At 39.5% G+C, this 21710-nt stretch overlaps 1 protein-coding gene across 2 annotated transcripts in view; it reads right to left on the bottom strand.

The window, feature by feature from the left end:
- The window catches only part of traf7 (TNF receptor-associated factor 7), a 28123-nt gene extending 6748 nt beyond the window's left edge, over positions 1–21375 (bottom strand). Inside the window, exons 1-18 of one of the 2 annotated variants that reach the window (XM_028455826.1) lie at positions 21261–21375; positions 12257–12360; positions 12116–12173; positions 11710–11801; positions 11507–11623; positions 10245–10337; positions 8332–8365; positions 5287–5509; positions 4419–4553; positions 3774–3869; positions 3578–3699; positions 3258–3331; positions 3137–3185; positions 2919–3046; positions 2755–2837; positions 2635–2674; positions 2359–2475; positions 1214–1336 (exon numbers count right to left, since the gene is read on the bottom strand). In XM_028455826.1, the coding sequence (XP_028311627.1) occupies positions 1214–1336; positions 2359–2475; positions 2635–2674; positions 2755–2837; positions 2919–3046; positions 3137–3185; positions 3258–3331; positions 3578–3699; positions 3774–3869; positions 4419–4553; positions 5287–5509; positions 8332–8365; positions 10245–10337; positions 11507–11623; positions 11710–11801; positions 12116–12167 (1578 nt within the window). In that variant the 5' untranslated portion in view covers positions 12168–12173; positions 12257–12360; positions 21261–21375. The remainder of the gene's footprint in view (positions 1–1213; positions 1337–2358; positions 2476–2634; positions 2675–2754; positions 2838–2918; positions 3047–3136; positions 3186–3257; positions 3332–3577; positions 3700–3773; positions 3870–4418; positions 4554–5286; positions 5510–8331; positions 8366–10244; positions 10338–11506; positions 11624–11709; positions 11802–12115; positions 12174–12256; positions 12361–21260) is intronic. The other variant, XM_028455827.1, reaches the window with a different exon arrangement.
- Positions 21376–21710: the final 335 nt, after the last annotated feature.

The raw sequence follows: 21710 nt of genomic DNA, 5'->3' as shown, positions 1-21710 counted from the left end.
GGACTGCACCTGTGTTTGACGTGCGCTTGTTCCCTCGTGCGCTGATCTGATGATGACATGAACAGTTGTCTGTTGCCTGTAAAAGCAGGCTTACCACTAAAACAAGCATAAATATGTCATTTGTATGAGGACAAAATAGGCTTTAACTGTGGGTTTCAGGTCGGGCTCTGATATAAATACAGTACCTAATGTTTGTCGGACCTGTAGTTTCAGTTTTGCTCTGTTGGGTTTCTCCTCTGCACCTGCTCATTCATTCTCCGGCTCCACTGCACAAAAACTTTGAGACGAACGCAAAAATGCGCATGAAGGGCAGATTGGAGCCGCAAACCGTTCACACTGGAATCTGATACAGGTCACATTATAAATGGTACTGCGAACGGACAAACAAAAACTCAGATCTAAGCAAAAAAATCGGAATTGAGTTGAGCCTGTGTTTTCTTATCAAGTCCTTTATGATGTGGTAACACGGTTTATTGAATAGAGTAGTAGACTTTACATATTAGATTTAAAGCACATGAATATTATGAGCGAGTTATTACTGTGATGTTATATTCACAATAATCCTCTTTATTCTTCTCAATGATAGCTACATTCCTACACTTTAAAAATCCAATTCAACGTGGAAGTAATCTAAGTAATCAGATTATGTTTCTCAGATTAAGTAATGTAAGGGGTTACGTAACAAATTACATTTTTGGATATGAAATCTGTAACAGATTACATTTTGAACACTGCTGTTATGACAGTGGGGGCCACAAAATTGTGATTGTCTCATCCAAGAGTCACATTATCAACATTCATGTCAGCATTTAGTATATTGACCAATCTGAGCATTAATACAGAAGAGAACAAAAGCTTTAGTGTGATTTTAAACTTATTGCTCTAACTTTGTGTATTGTTCTGTCATTCTGTCTTTTTGGAGTAATTTTTGTGTATATTTTTTGTTATTTTGGGTATTTCTCTCTAATTTTATGTCCTTTTGTGTATTGCTCTCTAAACATGTGCTTCTTTGGAGTCATTTTTGTATATGTACATATTTTTCTGTCATTATGCGATTGTAAATTTATTGTCACTAGAACCACAAGCAGGTACGAGTTCACCTCTAAGCAAACTACTGCCCTCCAGGAGGTGGATGGATCTGCTTTATCAGAGTCTGTAACAAAGCTGTCAATACAAAGACTTGACACGCCTGTGATCTGACAGATGTTGGTACCTTGATGGTCTGATATGAGCCGCTGTACAGATGGTTCTGGGATGCCACCAGAGCTCTGACCCAGTGATTCAGACCAGTCAGCTCCTTCTTCAGCTTTAGCTCCGTGCCAACAATGTCCCACACCTACACACACACACACACACACACACAAAACCAGAACCTATGACAGCTTTATGCATCTTTTGCTCATAACATGGAATTCTTCTTCATCCGTCTGTTAACTAGAATAAGTATTATTCACAATTTTTGTTTCCTGCGTGTAGATGTATATCCATATCAGTTATCCAGCTATGCCCACAAGTAGACTAAGGACCTCCATAGGTGGCGATGTATCCTTTACGAAACAGTGGGTATCGATCGTACAGTTCCTATACAAAAGTTTGATACAAAATTTAAGATAGGAGGAAAATGTCTGAGATAGAAGATGATGCTGTAGCTGCATGAAATTGGTTTCCCCATCTGTCCAAAAATTAATCTTGTTCTTTTGTCTGTTGCCTTTCTTTCTTCTTCAGACGGACGGACGGTCGGGGGAAACAAAGTTTACCTGTTCACATGTCGCTCATGGTCCCTCTGACTCGGTATAGTCCGCTTTGAGTACGTGTGCAGTCTGCCCCACATAGCGAGTCAGAGAGAGTGTGATAACAGATGGGATGAATTGCTCGTAAACCTAAGGGAATCATATCCAAGGTGGAGAGAACAGACGCAATTCATTTACAGTCTGAATGTGGAATGTCTGTTTGTCTGCTCAGCTGAGCTCGCTGCGGAATGGGGGGCTGTGAGCCTCTAGTTACTGTCCTCACAGCAGAGAGTAATACAATATAATAGCACAAGATGTAGTCCCTACATTTGACACTAGTCTCTATTGAGAAAAAAGTTGCCAAGTACTCCACAGTTGTTCTCGTTCACGGGGATTCCAGTAAGAGACCATAGGTTTAGAAACAGAGAGGGGAGGGGGGAGGGTAGTTGTTTCTCACGATTCTCAATACTGCAGCTTTAAGTTCCTGTGAAAATGTTCCACCCTTTGCAATTGTATTTACATGCATTTAAAAATCCAGTCGAAGACGTTTTCCTCAAGATGCATGTAACCATACCAAGTGTTTCGAATCTAAATGAGGCTTGTGTGTTAAACTGTGTGTTTTGTTTACCTTGATGGCCTTGAGGGAGCCACTGAACAGCATGTTGTGTGACGAGACAAGCGTGCACACGGGGTTGTCGTGAGCACGAATGGTGTTGACTTTCTGCAGCGTCTGGATGTCCCAAACCTGCACATGAGCAAACAACAGAAGTCACACCTGGCGGCTTTTTATTGAAACTATTTATCCCCGGGGGGCAATTCAAATTTCTGCATTTAACCCTTCTCTGAGGAGTAGCGGGCAGCCACAGTGTAGCGCCCTGGGAGCAGTTAGGGTTAAGGGACTCACTATGATGGTGCAATCTGCAGAGCCGCTGTACAACTTGTTTCTGTGCAGAGAAACACGAAGAAGGAGAGTGAGTGCAGCTCCTTCAGGGTGAATCAGATGTGTGCATGTGTGTTTTATTACCCCTGGATACAAAGAGCGAGTACGATGCCATCGTGACCCTCCAGGGTTTTCTGACACTTGTAAGTGGTGCATGTGTCCCACACCTTAGAGGAAGAGATGACAGGCTTCAATACACCGACGCACGCTAACGTAGCTTCAAATGCAGCCGATTGTAAATCGGTTACCTTAATGGTTTTATCGGAGGAGCCAGAGAAAAGCAAGTCACCAGTGGAATAAACGCAGAGACACCATACGGGCCCCTGGTGACCCACAAACGTCCCTTTACACTTAAAGATCTGCTGCGGATCATAGGCTAAACACAGGCAGGAAGGAAGACAGAACGGGATCAGTCCAGGATCATTTTAACCTTTAGAAACACAAAAGTACGACTAATAACACTCACAGCCCAGGATACCCATGTTGAGCCTGGCGTTGATGTGCGACAGCTCGTCCTGCACACACAGTCGGAGCGGGTTGTGTTACTTCATCTGGACATAGATTTGTGTTTCACAAAGGACACTTACGTTAAGCATGGAGGCATCTCTCCGAAACTCCATCAGATCCTCGCTGAGTTTACTCTGGTTTTCATCCAACACATCTGAAACAGAGACATTTAAGAGATTTTCATTTGTTTAATATTTAAATCCATGTAAAGTCTGCCTGTTGGAACGTACTGAAAACCCTGAAAACTGACAATTAGGGGTGTAATAAAATATAAATATTATGGTTAAAAAAAAAAAGCCACATTCATTATTTGTTGTTCTTTTTTTAAGTATGTACAACATCGCCTTCCACACGTCATTTAAATAATTGACTGTAGGTTTACAAATCAGCAGCATCGTACCAAATTTAAGCTCCAGGTTTTTCTCCACCTGGTCCAACTTCTCGGACAGCTTTCCCAACATGGAGCGGAGGAAGGCGATGTCCTGATCCTTCTGAGAGAGAGCCAGCTGCATCTCATGGAACCTTTGAGCACATGAACATCAGTTTACATCGGATACACTTTTGGACGCGTGAACACGAGGCTGTGGACATCCCACCTGTCGTCTGTCTGCTGCAGAAACTCCTTCAGACCCTCGAACTTACAAACCTCCAGATGTGTCTCATACGTGTCCTGGTTCCCGATGAAAGTGCAGCTGAGGAGAGACATAAAGAAGCCAGAGGAGTCAAATAAAAGTAATTGGTTTCATAGTATAATGTTCCAGTACAGAGATGAGCAACTGTTATTACAGCAGGGGCCAGAGGAATGTGATTTTCTGATCCGAGGGCCACATTATAAACATTCATGTCAGCAGGAAAGAACAAAAGCTTTGTGTGTGTGTTTTTTTTTGAGTCATTATGTACATTTTAATTGTCATTTTGTGTGGTTTTTTTTAGTTATTTTGTATATTCTTTCGTCATTTTGTATGTTTTTTTTTTCTCTCGTTTTGTCTGCATTTGCTGTTTTGGTCTTTCTGATTTATTTTGTGATTTCCTCTTGCCTTTTTGTGTGTTCTTACAGTCGTCTTAAATATTTTTTGTGCATTTTATTGTTGTTTTTTTGGAGTCATTTTAATGTATTTCTGCTGTTGATTTGTGTATTTTTCTTTGTATTTTGTGTGTAATTTTTTCATTTACGTTATGGGCCACACCAGTTGCCCATGTCTGTTCTAGTATTACATTTTAACATCAACTGTTGGACTCACCCATATTTGGAGTGTGGACATTTGATGTGTTCGCACTCTTTGAGGTGAGCCTCCAGGTTCATGGTGAGCAGGGGAGGGCAGGAGGGGTTGTTGGGACACCGCACTGGTCTGTAGTCACAAGTGTCCTCATGTTCTCTGCACACAGACAGCAGCTTTATATGAGGAATGTGAACCAAGCAAACATACAGTAAATAATGGCAGGTTGTAGCTGAAAATTCTGGATTTGTTGAACCTGTTAAAGGAAAGTTAAAAAGTAACTAAACCCTGAGGTTTTGTCAGACGTGCATTTAGGCTGGACATATCCAGCCGACTCACCACAGATTACAGAGTTCACAAGTGTTCATTTTTATAGGAGGGGCGGAGCCAACAGTAGTGATTGGTGACTTAAGAAGCCACCGAAACATCACAAACCTACATCAAAGCCAATAGCAAAATCAGATTGTAGTAGCCAGGTTTCAACCCATAGAGGGCAGTTAAACTTACATTGTTTGACAAAAGCAGTGTTTTCACCTAATCCTAAACCTTAACTAGTCGACAGAGTTAACTTTGGTAACAAAGTTTCTTATTGCGTCTTAATCTTTTTCTTAAATAATAAAAAATGTCTTTGCGTCATCAGGTTTCAGTCTAGGTTGCAATTGCCTGAGTTTATAATAATTTATTCATAAAACGTCAAGGTGGTAATTAAAAATGTATACTTTTGTCTTGGTAATGTGTGAGAACTGAGCTCCATTGGTCAGTATTCATCATAACTTGTGCACAAAAAGCCAAAGTGAAGAAACTAAAGGTTTGGCTGAACTGATGCTGTTCAGTTTTTGATCTTTGAGAATGATCGTTGGTCAGTAAAAACACTAGAACGTTTGCTCCTTACTTGCGTGTGGACAGTTTGATGGTGAACGGGCAGCCCAGTGGGTCGACTTCAAACGCTCCAGGTTTTCCGGCCACGTTGGAGGTGGAGGCCACAGCGCCACTCGCTCCGGATGCGGTCGACATGCAGCCGTATTTGCAGTGAATGAAGAGCTCTCCGATCTGCTCGGCTACTGCGATGTTGTTCACCACCACCGTGAGCTTGGCTGCATCCACTGGGCACTTATCTGTACAACACGTACAAACACATGTAAACAACTGCTCCCCACCAGCTGTGGTGGCTGGCCAATAGAGGGGGCCAGGGCACCGCCACTCACCACATTAGTTTGAGTAAGACATAAAAAAAAATTATTATTATTAATAATAATAATAATAATAATAATAATAATAATAATAATAATAATAATAATAACAAATTAAAAATACTACAAAAGAAATTTATATATGCATTTCGATAATCAGAATACAGTAAATATTATATAGATGATGATGAGTAAAGTTTTTTCGTTCATCTGTGTCTGATTGGTGACGCTTTGGGGCGCAACAATCTTTACCATTGCCTCTTGTTAAAAGTTGTACATGTGCAGTAACTCCCCGTCAGTTAAATTAGCTGCTCAGTAAAACAACACCACCTCCCGCCATGGGAGGGGCTGACATCACAGTCGTCCATCATTAAGTGTCTGATTGACAGGTGAAGCCGTGGGACGATAGAAAGAGAAGCAAAAGGAAGAAAGAGAAATAATTCTGCTTTTACAAACGTCAGGATGAGATCCAGCATGGATAACAACACGTATGACCCTTTTATAGCACTTTTCAGGAAAGACAAAGAAACATGAACAAAGTACATTTAATGATTTCAAATTTTGAATATGTCCATATTTTGTAAACTAGGTTTTAAATTATATTTTGTCAGGTCTTGAATTATGTATGTTCATTTACCACTTCCTTTGTCACACTCTTTTTTATTTAATTACTGAAATCTTTTTAAAATCTGAAAAACAAAATTAAATTAAAAACAAATTGAATTTCAAAAAGTATGATAATTCTGACACATTCACTCGCCCCATTGTATGCATTTGTTCTTGCTTGTTTATGGGTTTTGTGGAAATACATTTGGTTAGTTTGAAAGCAAACTTAATTGTTCAAAGCTACACAATCCCTGTTCCCTTTCAGTCGATTCGCTCGGTACAACACATGGGATATCACGCCCCTGCGTGGCCTACTTAAGAAAACCTCTAATCATGCCTTTTAAGGCAGATGTTCTGTGATGACGTAAGCGAGGCTCCGCCTGCCTCATAAATACGCTGTCATCACAGTCATCCTTCAGTTCTTACGCTGTTCACCTCGCTAAGAACACCTCTTCCGAGTGGAGCTAACAAGCTGCTGCTAGTAGCCTTGGCTACTGCCTACCTAGAATTAGTTTAACTGCCCCTGTTGGTGTTAGCAGCTGCTGCTGTACCCGCGGAGCGCTAATTCTATTAACAAGCTTCAGTGTTTCAAAATGAGCATGAAGGTTAAAGCAAACAAGAAGTCTTCTGTTCGCCCCTGTACTCATGGGTGCGGCTTCTCCTTGCACGATAAGGACCAGCACGAAGCATGCTCCGTCTGCCTGGGGATAGTCCACGCCAGGAGAGCTTGACATAGCCTGAGTCCTGTGCGTTTTGTCGCTAGCTTTGGTATTCAACCCTGGAAAGGCGGGTCACTTTCGTGGAGAAGGTTCTGGGGAAAGCTGTGGTCGCACAGCACGACCCTCCCCTATTCCAGTCTAGGGACCCGGCTTCGTCCGAGTCTGATGATGAGGAACCTGTGGTCGAAGTCCCCGCTACTAACTGGGCCGACCACATGGAGTACGTGAATGGGTTGGCCGAGGTCAAGCCGGAGTTCTCCGAGCGCTCTAACCTGCCTCTGGTAGGACTAGACGCCGACCGTGAGGACGATGACGTACTGAACATCGGTCTGGACGATCATGGTTTGTCGGAGGATGAGCTAGATGCTTTGTCGCCTTTGAGCCAATGGAGTCAGCAGATATGAAATTTGTTTCATATAAAACTGCACTACTTCTATCTTTATCATGCTTTATCAGTGCATCCTTCTTGTACCCAGTTCACTTCAGATGGTTCCAAGGTCACATTATGCCCGAATATGACATATGTGCCTAAGATCATACCTTCAGCTCATAGCTAATGGGTTTTTGCCCTCCTCCTTTTGGATCTGAGGAGCAAAGGAGGTTACATTCCTTGTGTCCTTTACGTCCTCTACGTGAACACATAGACCGCACTCGGAGTGTGCGTTTATGTGACCAGCTGTTTGTTTGTTTTGCTAATCCACCTAAGGGTAATGCCCTGTCTAGCAGCAGCTTTCTCACTGGATTGTGGAGGCTATCTCCCTGGCCTGCAACGGCAGGGGTCTTCAGTTACCTCAGGGTGTGAGGGGACATTCAACCAGGGGCGTATGTACATCGTGGGCTTTGTTTAGGGGGGTATCTTTAAGTGACATCTGTCGTGTTGCCAGCTGGTCATCATCACACACTTTTGTTCAGTTTTATCATCTGGATGTAACGGCCCCTTCAGTGGCCCATTCTGTTCTTTCCAGTCTAGCATGCATTAGAGGTGCTGGAGGTTGGTTTCCGGTTCTGCTCTGCGGGGCGTGTATACATGTCCGATACTATATGTGTTGTACCGAGTGAATCGACTGAAAGGGAACGAAATGTTATGTCTATAACCTCTGTTCCCTGAAGGAGAGAAACGAGGTACAACACTACTTTGCCCCGCTACACAGCTGGGCTCGGTGAAGAGCGGCTACTGAACTGAAGGATGACTGTGATGACAGCATATTTATGAGGCAGGCGGAGCCTCGCTTACGTCATCACAGATCATCTGCCTTAAAAGGCATAATTCGAGGTTTTCTTCAGTAGGCCACGCGGGGGCGTGATATCCCATACTATATGTGTTGTACCTTGTTCCTCTCATTCAGGGAACAGAAGTTATAGACATAACATTTTGTTTTTGATGCATGCCTATTTTGGAGCTCTAACCCCCCCCAAACTCACCTGAAGTCAAGGCACAACGTCTGCAGAAAGTGTGCTGTGGATCACAGTTTGGAAAAGTTTTAATGTTATAGATTGTACACACAATAATTTGTGTTTGTAATACGTTATAAAATAATAAAAATAACAACTTTACAATCACACTGATTATCATGGGAGGAACAAAGTGTGTAATTGGATGGATGTCAAACAAATCTTTATTTTTTTTAAATGTTATATTTATTTATGAACAAACCAAAGAGAAACAACGTGCATAAGTTGATAACAAAATACCCAAAACGACTACAAAAATATACAAAAGGATAATGAATATTATTAATAATAACTGAAGTACACAAAAAACAAGAAAAATAGATAAGAAATTGCATAAAAATACACAAAATGTCTCAGATAAAGATACAAAATCATACCAAAAACCCCCAACCCACGAACGACAACAAAAACATACAAAACAACAGAAATACAGATAAACCCTTTGTTATTTCCTGTATTAAAGATTGATCATCATTCTAAACCAGCGAGTCGATCGCAATCTACCGATTGATCGCAGAGGCATTTTGTGTCTATCGCGTTCATGGGCCACAAGACTTCATAAATGAATGACAATGACAGGGTCACGTTCACCAAAAATAAAACCTAACAATTCAGCTTTTTACTTCAATTTGAGGAGGCGCTAGTGCACTAATTTATTCATTTACAACCTCTAATAATCATTAGAAGAAGAACCTCTTCCAGCGCAAAAATGCTCACAGTCACACCGACCTGAATGGGCACGTTTATCAGCAGCATCATCAGACAACCTCTGTGTGTGTGTGGAAACCATGGAAGTTCTTCTAAAGAACAGTGAGCTATAAGTACTGAAAGGCTCTGTGTGCTACTGACTGGCACCACTAAATGTATTTTGGTTTCTTCTCCCACACACTCACCTGCTCTATAACTGTAATAAGACATGTAGTCCGTCCTAATCATCTGTCTATTCCTCCGTTTCCTCCTGGATCGTTTGATTCCTCCGTGTTTTTCATTGTTTAATCCGGCTTTTTGTGAGTTTTCATGACTTTACTTCTCCGTTGTATGAACATCAGCCTCTCAGAGAACTCACAAGATTTGGGTTAATGCAGACGAGGTATTTATATGTTGTGATTCAGTGCAAAGATTGGATTCCTTTAACCTGGGTCTTTATGAAGTGGATTTAAACTGATATAAACAAACTGCAGACCATCACACACACACACACACAGTTTTGGTTCTGCCATGATGAAATGGAAATCAACATGTTTACTGTATATTATACAAACTTTATTTTCAAAATATTTTGAAAAATAAAACATTTTTGTGGCCCTCGATGTGATAAAAGTTGCCAATCTCTGATGAACAGGGTCTCAGAAAGACGTAACATTCAATGAGTCTCAAAATAAACATAGAATAAAGATTGTGATTTGAATTTAATGTAATTCCATTTTTGAGGATAATTTCAGATCTAAAACTATTAATGTACAAACTTGTTTCCAGAACAATTGTACGTTAGATGTTCAAATCGGTCATATTGAGGCTTGCATCACTAACTGATATTAAGGAGTCTTATTATAGTCTATTTATTTTAAGAATTAAGGTTTACAAACTTTTCTTCCACTACTGATTTAAGTAGTATTTCAGCTCTTTTTTTTTTAATCAGACGTACACTTCATTCAGTCGATCTATCACACCAACATCAGCAGCAGCTGCAAACGTCCACTTTAATCCTCTCATGCTTTGTCACATTCAGCAGAAAACAAAGGCTTGGTCTTTGACCACTATTAAAATAAATAAATACTAAAAAATGTCGTTTTGGACAATAAAAAAAAAAAAAAAAAAATTGAAAGACAAATAAAAGTGTTGCAGTCACGAAGGCAGAATATCTGAGCCAGACATGAACTCACCCCACACGTGGTGATGACGGGATCCTTGAAGACGTTACAGCACAGCTGACAACACAGTTTCACTGAGGGCTGTTCAGCAAACACCTGGGGCTCCTGCACAAAAGCGCACACACAACATACACACACGTGTGTAATAAGAATAATCATCACAGGATGAAAATACATCTTCATCTTTTCTACTGACATCACATTCTCTCAACTATTCAGGGGCTCATTTGACAACTTCAGATGATCAAACAAAGTAAAGACATTAATGCATTCAAGTCTCAGTATACAGTTCTCATTGATGAAATAAAGGGTTGGGGTCAATTACATTTTTCAATTTCAAATAAGTTTTCAATTATCCATGTTCAATTACAAATCAATTATGATTACGATAAACAGCATTTTTTTCAATTACAAATTAATTCTATTTATTATTTTGCCCCTGAAAGTCAATTACATTTACGATATTATTTACTAAAGTTCAAATACAATTTTACTAACATTTATTCATATAACGTTGTGATGATTGTATGCATTTTTTTGTGTGTACAATGTCATTTCAGTATCTTTACATTTAAATTTCAGTGCATTTATTATAATATCTTGTGAAAAAACCAACGAGGGAAAATAATGTAGCAATGACTCAAAACTCTTTGCACAAAACATCAGTAACATTCATAGTATTGTTACTCTGTAAAATTGTATCGTCCCTACTAAAAAAAAAGAATGTATTACATCCTAACTGTAACCCACTAATCCCTAACTCTTCTAATCCTAACCACCTGAGCGTGAACATTCACTGACAGGTAGTGGGAAAACTTCATATGAAACATATTTTAATATTTGTTAACTACATACGGGTAAGCCATAGAACTGTTTTGTGTTTACTTAAATTATAGTTGACAGTTTTTAGTGAATTTCCATTGTAATTACAAAATCAATTATCTTAACTCAGTTACAATTCAATTATGATTACAACGCAACAGATTTTTAAAATTACAATTATGATTATATTTACCCCATAAATGTAATTAATTAAATGATTACAATTAGAACTGACCCCAACCCTGGTGACAACCTCAGGAAACACTTGCTTTTACAATCACTTGACACTGGTTGGTTTACAAGGGATAATACATTTTTTTATATCTACGTGAATTTTTACTCCTAATTTGACTAACTCCTAATTTCAAATAATGTTTTTTTTTTCTTTCTGGATTTTCATCTTGATTAGTTTTAGTTCCAGAGGTGCTGTTGATGTTTGCTGCATGCCGTACCGTGTCCTCCTCCTCTTCGTGCAGAGAGAAGGTTGATCTGAGTGACATGTTGGACTCAGAGTGGAGCGATCGGATCGAGATGGCTGAGTCTGACCTGCGGGGGGTCCCAATGGGAGGCTGAGGTGAAGGAGAAAGGATTGTAGAGAAACATTCCAACAAACGCACATCATCTGCAACACTTTCAAGCTGTGTTGTGCGTTTACCATCCCGTCCTCGTCATCCCGGGGCGAGTAAGTTAAGGTGCTTGAGGATGAAGGTGTTCTTCTGTGCTGCTTATAATTACTGGGTCCTTCTGCTGAAAAAACCAAAGTAAAAATGAAAAGATAGACTTAAAATAGACCCTCAATCTTCTGTGGAATCTTACATTAAAGTCACAAAAAAAAAAAGGTTTTGCATAGCATGTACAATTAATTTTCCAAACTGCAAAACTGACGATAGTTGTTAAAATTGTCTTTACATATAATACAGGCAAAAAAATAATAATAATTTTTAAAAACATTTATTTGTATTATTTATTTGAAATAACATCTAAAACAAAATCTCAACTACAAATTAAATCTAATAAATTCTGGTAAAAAATACTTATTTAATGTTGAGTTTGTGAGTTACCTTTAGCTCCAGCAGCCACAGCTGAGAAGTTTGCACCAAATGATGCCTCCATCCTCCTCTGTGGGAGGAGACAGACAGCAGAGGTTACGACCCAGTTACAAACATGCTGATGACTTTGATCTGATTTTGGACTTAAATCACCTCACTGCTACAGTCTGCAGAAAGGATGGAGCGTCAGCTGAGGACGCCGCTGTCCTGAAGAACCGTTTGAATGAAACACAAGCGGAGTGGACAATGTGCTACGCCTGGGAGGGTGGAGGAAGAGAGATCAGTGTTATATAATGACGACATAAATCGCCTTTAAATTGACTAAAACTAAATAAAAAACAGAATAAGAATACAATCCTACATGCAATCCACGAGATATGAAATGGTAGAAAGAAGAAATAAAATCAAGATTTGCGATCTATTAGTATTTCTATTTAGCCGATAGAGAAAATGGCAACACAGCCTATCATAATCTAATTGTAATTTAAAGGTTGTTTTTTTTTGCAATAAAATAATAGTTTTAGGAGTTTCTGATTGTCTCCCACATACACTCCACTCTGCAAGCCTCTGAGAAAGAACAGAATTTACTGACAACGCTGCTCTAATGGGAGGAAAACACGTGTCTATATTGTGCAACTGGCAGTTAAAAAAAAAAGTGCCTTTGTGATATTTTGTATGATCTGCTTTCTGGTAAGAAAAAAAATATGATTTATATCGTGCATCGCCATTCTAAGAAAAAATATCAAGAAGTGAATTTTTGTCCTAATACAAAGTAAAATGAAAACCTGCTGACAAAACACCAACATAACAATTGGCTTCATAGTCAAATATTTGTTCGTGTGCAACCTTGATTTTATGATAATTGGTGAGAAATGTAAACAAAGATTAGTCCATGCTCGACAAAAAAAAAACCTGGAGCTTTTCCGTTAGAAACAGGCTGAAAGGGAAAAGGAAAGAGGAGACAGCTTCATAAAAAACAGGGAGCCTGAGAGCCAACTGCTGATGTCAGCACTAAAGTATGCAGGCTGTCAGCTCATCTGGTCCCAGTGCAGGATCCAACTGTTCAATGTTTCTGTACTTTTTGTACAAGTTGCTGTAACAAGGAGCTTAACGGCAAAATTAACAACAGCTGTTTGATCCATGAATCGACCAATAAATGTCCTGGTTCGAGTAGAATTGGTATTTCAACAGTCCTCCTCATCATGCTGTTCACCTTTCCTTAACCCCGTGACGTCACGAAGTTAGGAGAGGAGTTAGGAAACGGGCATCACGTTGTTTTGACAATCAGACGCACTTCCACTAGGTGACGTAATAATCATACGGCCCCGAAGGTTAGTGACGTCTGTCGTGGTGAAAAAACCACAAACTTCCAAAAATGGACAAAAAGCACATTTATAACACTTTCCACTGATATAATCTCATAAATCACAAGGTTTGAATGTAAATCAAAAGAAAAGAGGCTACCAGGCTACGAGGAACTAAAGAGAAACTAAAAGAACGTCACTTTGAGAATGGTTGCTCACAGTCACCTTCCACTTAAAAATGTGAATTATGTTGAATCTTTATGTCAGTTATGATCTGATAATTTGGCTGCATATCATAAAATATGGGTTTTAGGTTATTTAAAGTTGTTCAAGGCATATTATTGCATAGGTAACTTGCATGATCTCCGTTACTAATTGGTCACTGTGAGTTTCCGTGAGTGCACGATTTTGCGTGTCCCTATAATTTTTGTCGCCGCAAAAAATTGTGGGTCAGCATTATCTGGTCTTCTTAGGTAAAGGATGTATCAGTGTTTCCTAGGCTAAAGAAGGTTATAAAGGAAGCATTAAGCCTCCTTTCCTCATTTTTTAAAGAAAATTTGAATGCTCTTTATCATGGATGCAACTTAACACTTCCGGGGGTGAAGGAACAGTGGACAGAAATGGAGATAGGAGGGAATTTTTAGATACAGCCCAAGAGACCAAGATGACACCAAACAATTGACCAACAGTAAGTCGCCATTGCGTGGTTTCAAACAGGATGTTCTCAGATGGAAGTGGCCACTGAGCTTAGTGTCATCAACAGGTTGCAACAGAGATAAAGAGAGACTGGAAAAGTGGACGTTCTTTGGCCACATCCCACAATGACGACCACTTCATTGTGAACAGTGCCTTGCAGAACCAGATAATGAATGCCACTGAACTCTAGGCACTTTTAACCCTAGAACACTATCAATGAGTGATTCCCACAAGAGCAAATGTATCTACATTATTTTCATGAAGTTGTTTTTAGCAGAGTGTCTTGGGTTCCGGGGTAGTTTCAGCATCTTCTCTGATGTTTCAGAAGGTGTGGATGTTCTCCTACTCCATAATCCACTTTTTCCTACAGGCACATGTAGTAATAGTGATAGTGTCCAGTTATTAATACTCTGCATGTACTGACTGCATCTAAGGGATAAAGTAGGTAAAAATGGTCCTGAATTGTCCATGATATCTCTATTTAGTCCAGTAGTTGTAAAGAAATAACACAATGTGATGAATTCCAAGAAAATGTATACAGTGATTAAAACATTTTAGTCAGGTGAACATTTTTACCAAATTGAAAAATGCCATTTTTGTTCCTCTTTCATGCAGCTGTTAATTTGTCAAGAAGACTAGGGCTGTGTTAAAAATTGCATACTAACGTACTATACACTACACACTCAGAGTACTGTATGTACTGTATACTATATGCTATTAGTATGATGAGGAGCATTCCCACTGAAGTATACTTCCAAGTTTCTCAAGATGCATTTGGAACCTATAACGACAAAAACCTGAAGCACACTGAGGCGAAATATCTCTGTTGATTCTCAACCTTTGAAGGTTCTGGAAGCATTTTAAGTGAGAAAATAACCAAGTAGGATATCAAAATGCGGTCTTTGGTCCAAAAACTCGCGGAAATCTCATTCCAACAATTCCTAGATTTTTGGAGACCCTCCATTGTGCTGACTAATTCCAGTTACCATAAAAACAAGAGCCCTATTTACAAAAGAGCTAAAAAAAAACGTTAGTATGTGATTTTGAACACACCAGGGAAGCCTCAAAGGCCCCAGAAATGGCTGGACCAAAGAACAAGTTTTCAGTTTCATCATTTTTTTGGGAAGAATTTTTCTTCTTCATTCCAAATTTTTCCACACATGGTAGTTTTTTTCTTTTTTTTCATTTTGTCAGGCATAGCACTGTTGAAAATAAAAGAACCCAACTCTAATTTGTCATGAATTGCATTATTTTGATAATTAGGCATTTGTGATGGTGTTAGTAATTTTAGCGTGTTCTAGAGTTAGGGGAGGAGAGAGGCACCCAAGTGTCACGTCAGAACATTCAAAACTGTTTACATCAGCGTAGTCTGCGTGCTAGATGACCTGCAGAACACCACTAGGGCCCTGTAAAATCTGTTTTCTCTTACATACACACGTACACACATGGTGTTACCTGTGTGTACTTAGCTCTTTTAGCATTAGCTACTTTAGCAAGTTCCGTGTCCCAGGGGTTGGAGGTCATCTGTCTTTCCCCGCTAACAAAGCAGCTGTCCTGCGCTGCTGGTGTTTCCTGCTTAAAGTACGGTACTAATCCGAATCTCATGACGTATCCAGTTTTGTCTTTGCCACAGGTGAACGTCAGCAATGTCCGAATATCGCACGGAAACATCGACTTAAAAACATCAGAAATGCCTTTGTTTGAGTTCAATGATTCACCGCTGCGTTGAGACGCCAGATAACCTCTGCACGCAACCTCTGCCCATAGCCACACTTATGTCAGCAGACAACGAAGCAGAGGTTGCGGTCGTAGCTCTGTTGGCTAGCTCATCTGTCACGTTACCAGGTGGTCGTGTTGCTGGTGGACCACAGAAAGATGCTATCAACAGCTGCTGCTGTCTGCAGCCAACAGCAGTCTTCCTCCCATTTTTGTTTTCTTCTTTGTCTGTTTCAGTGCCAGAACATTTGCTGTCACCTGTACGCGCGGTCCCAAGGCAATCTAGTTCCGAGTAAGCAACCGAGTCAAAGCTTGACTACCAATAAAATGTGATTAAGACTTTTTAAGGGCCTTAATTTTCCCGCAATTGATTTGTCAACTTTTAATACTTTTTAAGACCGCGCGGACACCCTGACCCTACAAAGCTCTACATGATCAAGCTCCTGTATATTTTAGAGACCTGTTAGTGCCCTATCGTCCGGGCAGAACACTCCGCTCTCAGTCTGCTGGTCTTCTTAAAGTTCCTAAAGTGTCTAGGAGTAGAACAGGAGGCAGAACATTCAGCTACCAGGCCCCTCGCCATTGGAACCAGCTCATAATCTTAGTACAGAAGCTGCTACTCTTTCCACCAAAATAAACTCAAAACCTACCTGTTTGCTAGGGCGTATATCGTATAATAGCAATAACCTAAAATGGACATGGTCTCGTTGTTCCCCAGAAACATTTCTCCTTAAAAAAACGTACTTTGCCTCACGGTGACGCCGTTTTATTCCGATTCTATCCATTTCCGCATTCAACAGTGAATTGGACTGGACATCGCCAACAAGGAGAGTGCTATGCTATGCATAGGGCTGGGGGTAAATTATTATTTTGAAAACAATTATTCGGGCAATTATTTTATCGAATAGTCGACTATTCTAACGCCTAATTAGACGACTAATCTAACAATTATTTTTCTGTTGCACGATTAATAAAAACCAAAAAATCTCAAATAAATCTTAATAAATTACTTTTATTATACAATGGTTTTCCAAAGCCAAACATCTTCTGCTTAACACAAAATAAAAGCAGTGTTATACAAGATGGAAGTCGTCGACGATTTGTTAGAACCAAGTAGTCAATGCCGACGATGCGTTGCTAGAGGCCTAGCTATGCATCAGCCACTGTTGACACCAGACGACCTTTGGTGGTGATGGTGGTGGTGGTGTTACAGTGTGGGCAGGTGTGTCTAGTCAGCACAGAACTGTCCTACACTTTGTGAATGGTACAGTGACAAACCCATCTACCTGAATAACATAATTCATTTAGTTACTGTGGAAGTGCATGACCAACACAGGCCTAGTTCCATCTTCATGGATGACAATGCCCCGGCAGCTCATCAAGGTTGCATCATTAGAGAACGCTGCTGGAGAATGGGGTACCTCAAATGTAGACTCCTGAACTTTCTCCAGACCTGAATCCCATAGAAAACCCTTGGGATCAGCTGAGTAGCCGTGTAGAGGTTCATAACCCTGTACTCCAGAACCTCAATGACCTGAGGGCCACCCCTCAAAAAGAGTGGGATGCCATGCCGTTGCTGACAATAAGTTGACTTATGAACAGCATGAGACGTTGTTGTCGAGCTGTAATTGATGCTCAAGGGCACATGACACGTTATTGAGACATAGACATTTTTTGTCGTGGTATACCCACCACTGTTGTTGGCTTTTACTTCAATTATTTGTTTGAGATGAGGAAATCACCAGCTTCTACCTAAATGATGTATGCCGTATGCCAACTCTATTCTGTGTAATTAGGAAATGTACCTGTTTATTTGTGTTTTACTTAGGGGTGGTGAAAAAATAAAATTGATAATACATTAATAGTGATTTTATTATTGACGATTATGAATCGATTCCTAAATTTCCAAAGATTGATTATTTAAATTCTTCAACTTAATATAAAACCTAGACGAGTCCTCCTAATTTAGATATATAATTTACACTACACAATAATACAGGTACTGTGAGGTGTTGCAGGTTTTTTTTTTTTATTGCTAACAAGCATTGGTCCAAACTGAAGTCACATGTTAAAAACTCTTAACACAGTCTGCAAAACTCTCAGTCCATGTGGACTAAACTGTGATTCACTCTTCATTGCTTTTACACAAAATGCATTCAGTGACCACAGTCACCAAAATTCATGAACTCTTTTCTCAGTCACTAGTTCACCACCTGCAAAACACTAAAATTTTACAGCACATTTTTCAAATGCTAACACACTTTGTTCAAAACCGTTAAAAACACAATCAAAACAGAATGATTGGGGGGGGGGGGGGGGGACATGGAGAATGTGTGCTGCAGACACATTGAAATATATTTAAAACTATACAAAAAATATTGACAATAAAAATAAATAAAACAATGATGAAATTCCAAACACAGTTGAGTGTAGTTGTTAACCGAAAACCAATTCAGGTGCTTGGACTCATTAGAAACAAAGGAGTGGATCTAATTCTTTTTCCTTGGACTGTATGGATCAATTATCAGTGGATGAGGTTGTAGTAAGAGTGAGCAGGAGAGGAAGAGGAGGAAGGAGAGGAAGACCAAGAGCAGTGGTCAATCAAGTGCTAAATCATGGACTCACTCTTATAGAGGCTGCTTTAAGGTGCAGCCAAACTTGCAGCGTTCAACAGTTGCATCAGTTATGAGAATTTTCCAGCAAAACAATAGGCAAGACCTGCATCCCACAATTACTGTATTGAACCAGATTTTTTGAAAATAATATAATCTATGGCTTTACATCAGCTGGAAGTTTGAAACATTTATTGCTTACAGTTATAAAAACGCCTCACCAGAGAAGACTGAAGATGTGACGTGGATTGAATTTGCCTTCTGCCCTGAAATTCTGAGATCCTGCATTTTTCTGTTCAGAGAAATGTATATATTTTTTGTAAGGTACTGAAGTACTTGTGCAAAAGCACAAATGTGCTGACTGTAAATTGTTTCACTCGTCTTGTTGCAATAAATCACAGCATATACAATCATTTAGAACCATCAAAGTGCAAAGATCTTATTTTATAATAAAATACTGATTTACCTGACAAGAATCATTCAAGATTAAAAGATAAGATGTATTTGTGCCATACAATCCCCCCAGAACACTACGCTCTCAAAATGCTGGACTACTCGTTGTTCCATTCATCTCTAAAAGTAGTATAGGAGGAAGAGCTTTCAGTTATCAGGCCCCACTTCTCTGGAACCATCTACCAACCACGGTTCGGGGGGCAGACACCCTCTCTACCTTTAAGGTTAGGCTCAAAACATTCCTCTTTGATAAAGCTTTTAGTTAGGAACCAGCTCATAGCTCATAATTAAGATGCAATAGGCATAGACTGCCGGGGGGGGGGGTCTGGCATACTCGGTTGGAGAGAGGTTGGAGAGGGCGTTAAGAGAGAGGTCATTTAGGTTAGAGAGGGACCGGAGAGGGTCCCATTCCTCTTTCAAACACTCCCTCTATGTCTGCTTACTCCCTTGTGTGTTTGCTCCTGTACTCCTTCTGGCTTTTGTCTTGCAGGTCCGTGGGATCCTCAGTGTGGAGTTACAGAGTCTCAGCGGCTCTGTCTCCACCCTTTTCTCTGCACACACCCAACACAGCATAACGTGGATGGCTGTTCATCATAGGAATGGGATCCACACAAGGTTCCTGCTGCTTAACAGAAGGTTTTCCTTGCCGCCATGATGAATTCATGTTGGGTGTGGGATACATATGTATGTGTATATACGTATATATGCATATGTGTGTATCCATAAAATGAAGAGTCCGTCCTTAAGACTGCTCTACTGTAAAGTGCCTTGAGATACCATTGGTTATGATTTGGCGCTATACAAATAAAGATTGATTGATTGATTGATTGATTGATTTGATGTAATGCTCTTTGTTGTTAGTATTTAGTAGTTCAGTGTGCTCAGAGTGACACTGTCCGTTTCCACAGTGAGATTATTTGCTAGTGTTGTCGTTGAATGAGCTTCTTTTGAGATGTGTATGAAGTGTTTTGTTGGTGAGAAACACTTTTGGGGATGAGAGTAACTGTTGAGCTGAGATGCATGATGGATATGCAGACTGTGTAAAGAGTTTTGAACATGTGACTTTAGTTTCAAGCAATGCTTGCTAGCAATAAACAAAAAAAAAAAGTAAAAGAGAAGTGAAATAATTCAGCATGTGACTGATGCTAAGTGGAAGCTCATTATTCAGCAAATTGAATCAATAATCAAAACTATTTTTTTATTCAAGCATATCAATACTAGGAATCAAATAGGAAAATCACTTTGAGTTTTACTGACATGTTGGCCTTCAATGTGTCTTCATTAAGTAAGTGAATTCTATTGTTGACTGAAAATTCTACAGTACACATAATACATTTTTAAAAGCTCCAATAAAACGACTGTAAAAGTTAGAAGTAGATTGTGAAATGTTTCAATTTAACACCTACAATCCGAAAACCTCTGGTTGGAAAACACTGATTTAAAGGAAAACAACGAGGAACATGTGTAGAACCATGCTTGTACCTCATAGTTGAAAAGAACTATTAGTGAACTAGATTTGCTTGGTTTCAAAGCCTCTTTGGTTTTAGATGAAACGGCTTCATCAAAAAAAAAAACATCCATCAAATTCCCAAACGATCAGTATTAAGAAGATGACAGGGAAGAGCAGAGAATCTCACAGAGAAATACACAAATATAAACAACAACAACAACAACAACAACAACAACAACAACAACAACAACAACAACAACAACAGCAGAAAGTTTAAAAAAAAAAAAAAATAGTCAAAAAAATAAAAACTTAAATTGACAAAACAAATACAAAATAAAATAAAAAAAATGACAGCAGTACAAAAAACGACTAAGAAAAAGAACAAAATCCTTAGTTTTTTTCTGTAATGCTCCGACTGGTCATTATTCTAAAAGCTGTGATGATGGTTGATACAACATTAAAATAATTTGTGATTTAGAGGCTAAAAACAACAAGAAACGAGTAAACATCGTGATTTTTTTTAGGATGTCAGCTTTTATCTATTGTACAAAAACTTGAAATAGTAACAAGGGAATGTCAACTCCTTCAAATATCGATGTAAACAGCACAAGCAACACAATCATACAACGACAAAGTTAACCCTAGCTAAAACCACAAAAAGCTCAAATGCAGCCTGTGTGTTAAAAAAGAAAACATCTGCCTCCAGACTAATATAACAACTGTTTAAGACACAAAGTTAACCGTTTTCCATAATCCATAGCAAAGCACGTCCATGATTAGCTCAGGTGGCTAAAGTGGCTTGTTTGCTAGCATTAACTTAGCCTCTGTTCAATCGTTACTCCCAATCAGATTACCACTCATCAAACACTTAAATCATCATTCTCATAATTAATTACATGTCCTTATTGTGACACCTAAATTCTTACCATTGCTGTTTTCAGCGGATTGAAACCTGCAGAAGAATTCCTGAATTTTTCTCTTCAACAAATACAACACGGAGCTTTCAGCACCGCAGTGCCTTCTGGGATACGTAGTTCGAAGTGTATCTGCGCTGCTCGACTGCTTTGCTGGAAAACTACATTACCCACGTTTTCGTTCGTGTCGAGTCTGTCACAAGAACTCGACTCGAATTCTGCAACCAAAGCGTACTTTTCCACCAGTCCATCTTCTTCCTGAAATGAAACAGTGAATCAAACGTGAAGCTTATACTTGTAAAATATATGATGTATTGATTTCTCGCATATTATCTTTGGGGTTAACCGAAATCACTAGAGAAAGTATGTTATACATCAGTAGAGGAAAACTGGTGGTCCGGGGACCATTCGCGTCCCTTCCTCAAATTTAGTACAGACCCCAAACTGAACGCACAAAATGAC

This window comes from Gouania willdenowi, chromosome 8, assembly GCF_900634775.1.
Source record: "Gouania willdenowi chromosome 8, fGouWil2.1, whole genome shotgun sequence".
Taxonomy (NCBI): Eukaryota; Metazoa; Chordata; class Actinopteri; order Blenniiformes; family Gobiesocidae; genus Gouania; species Gouania willdenowi.
This window is presented reverse-complemented; position numbering and strand designations above follow the sequence as displayed.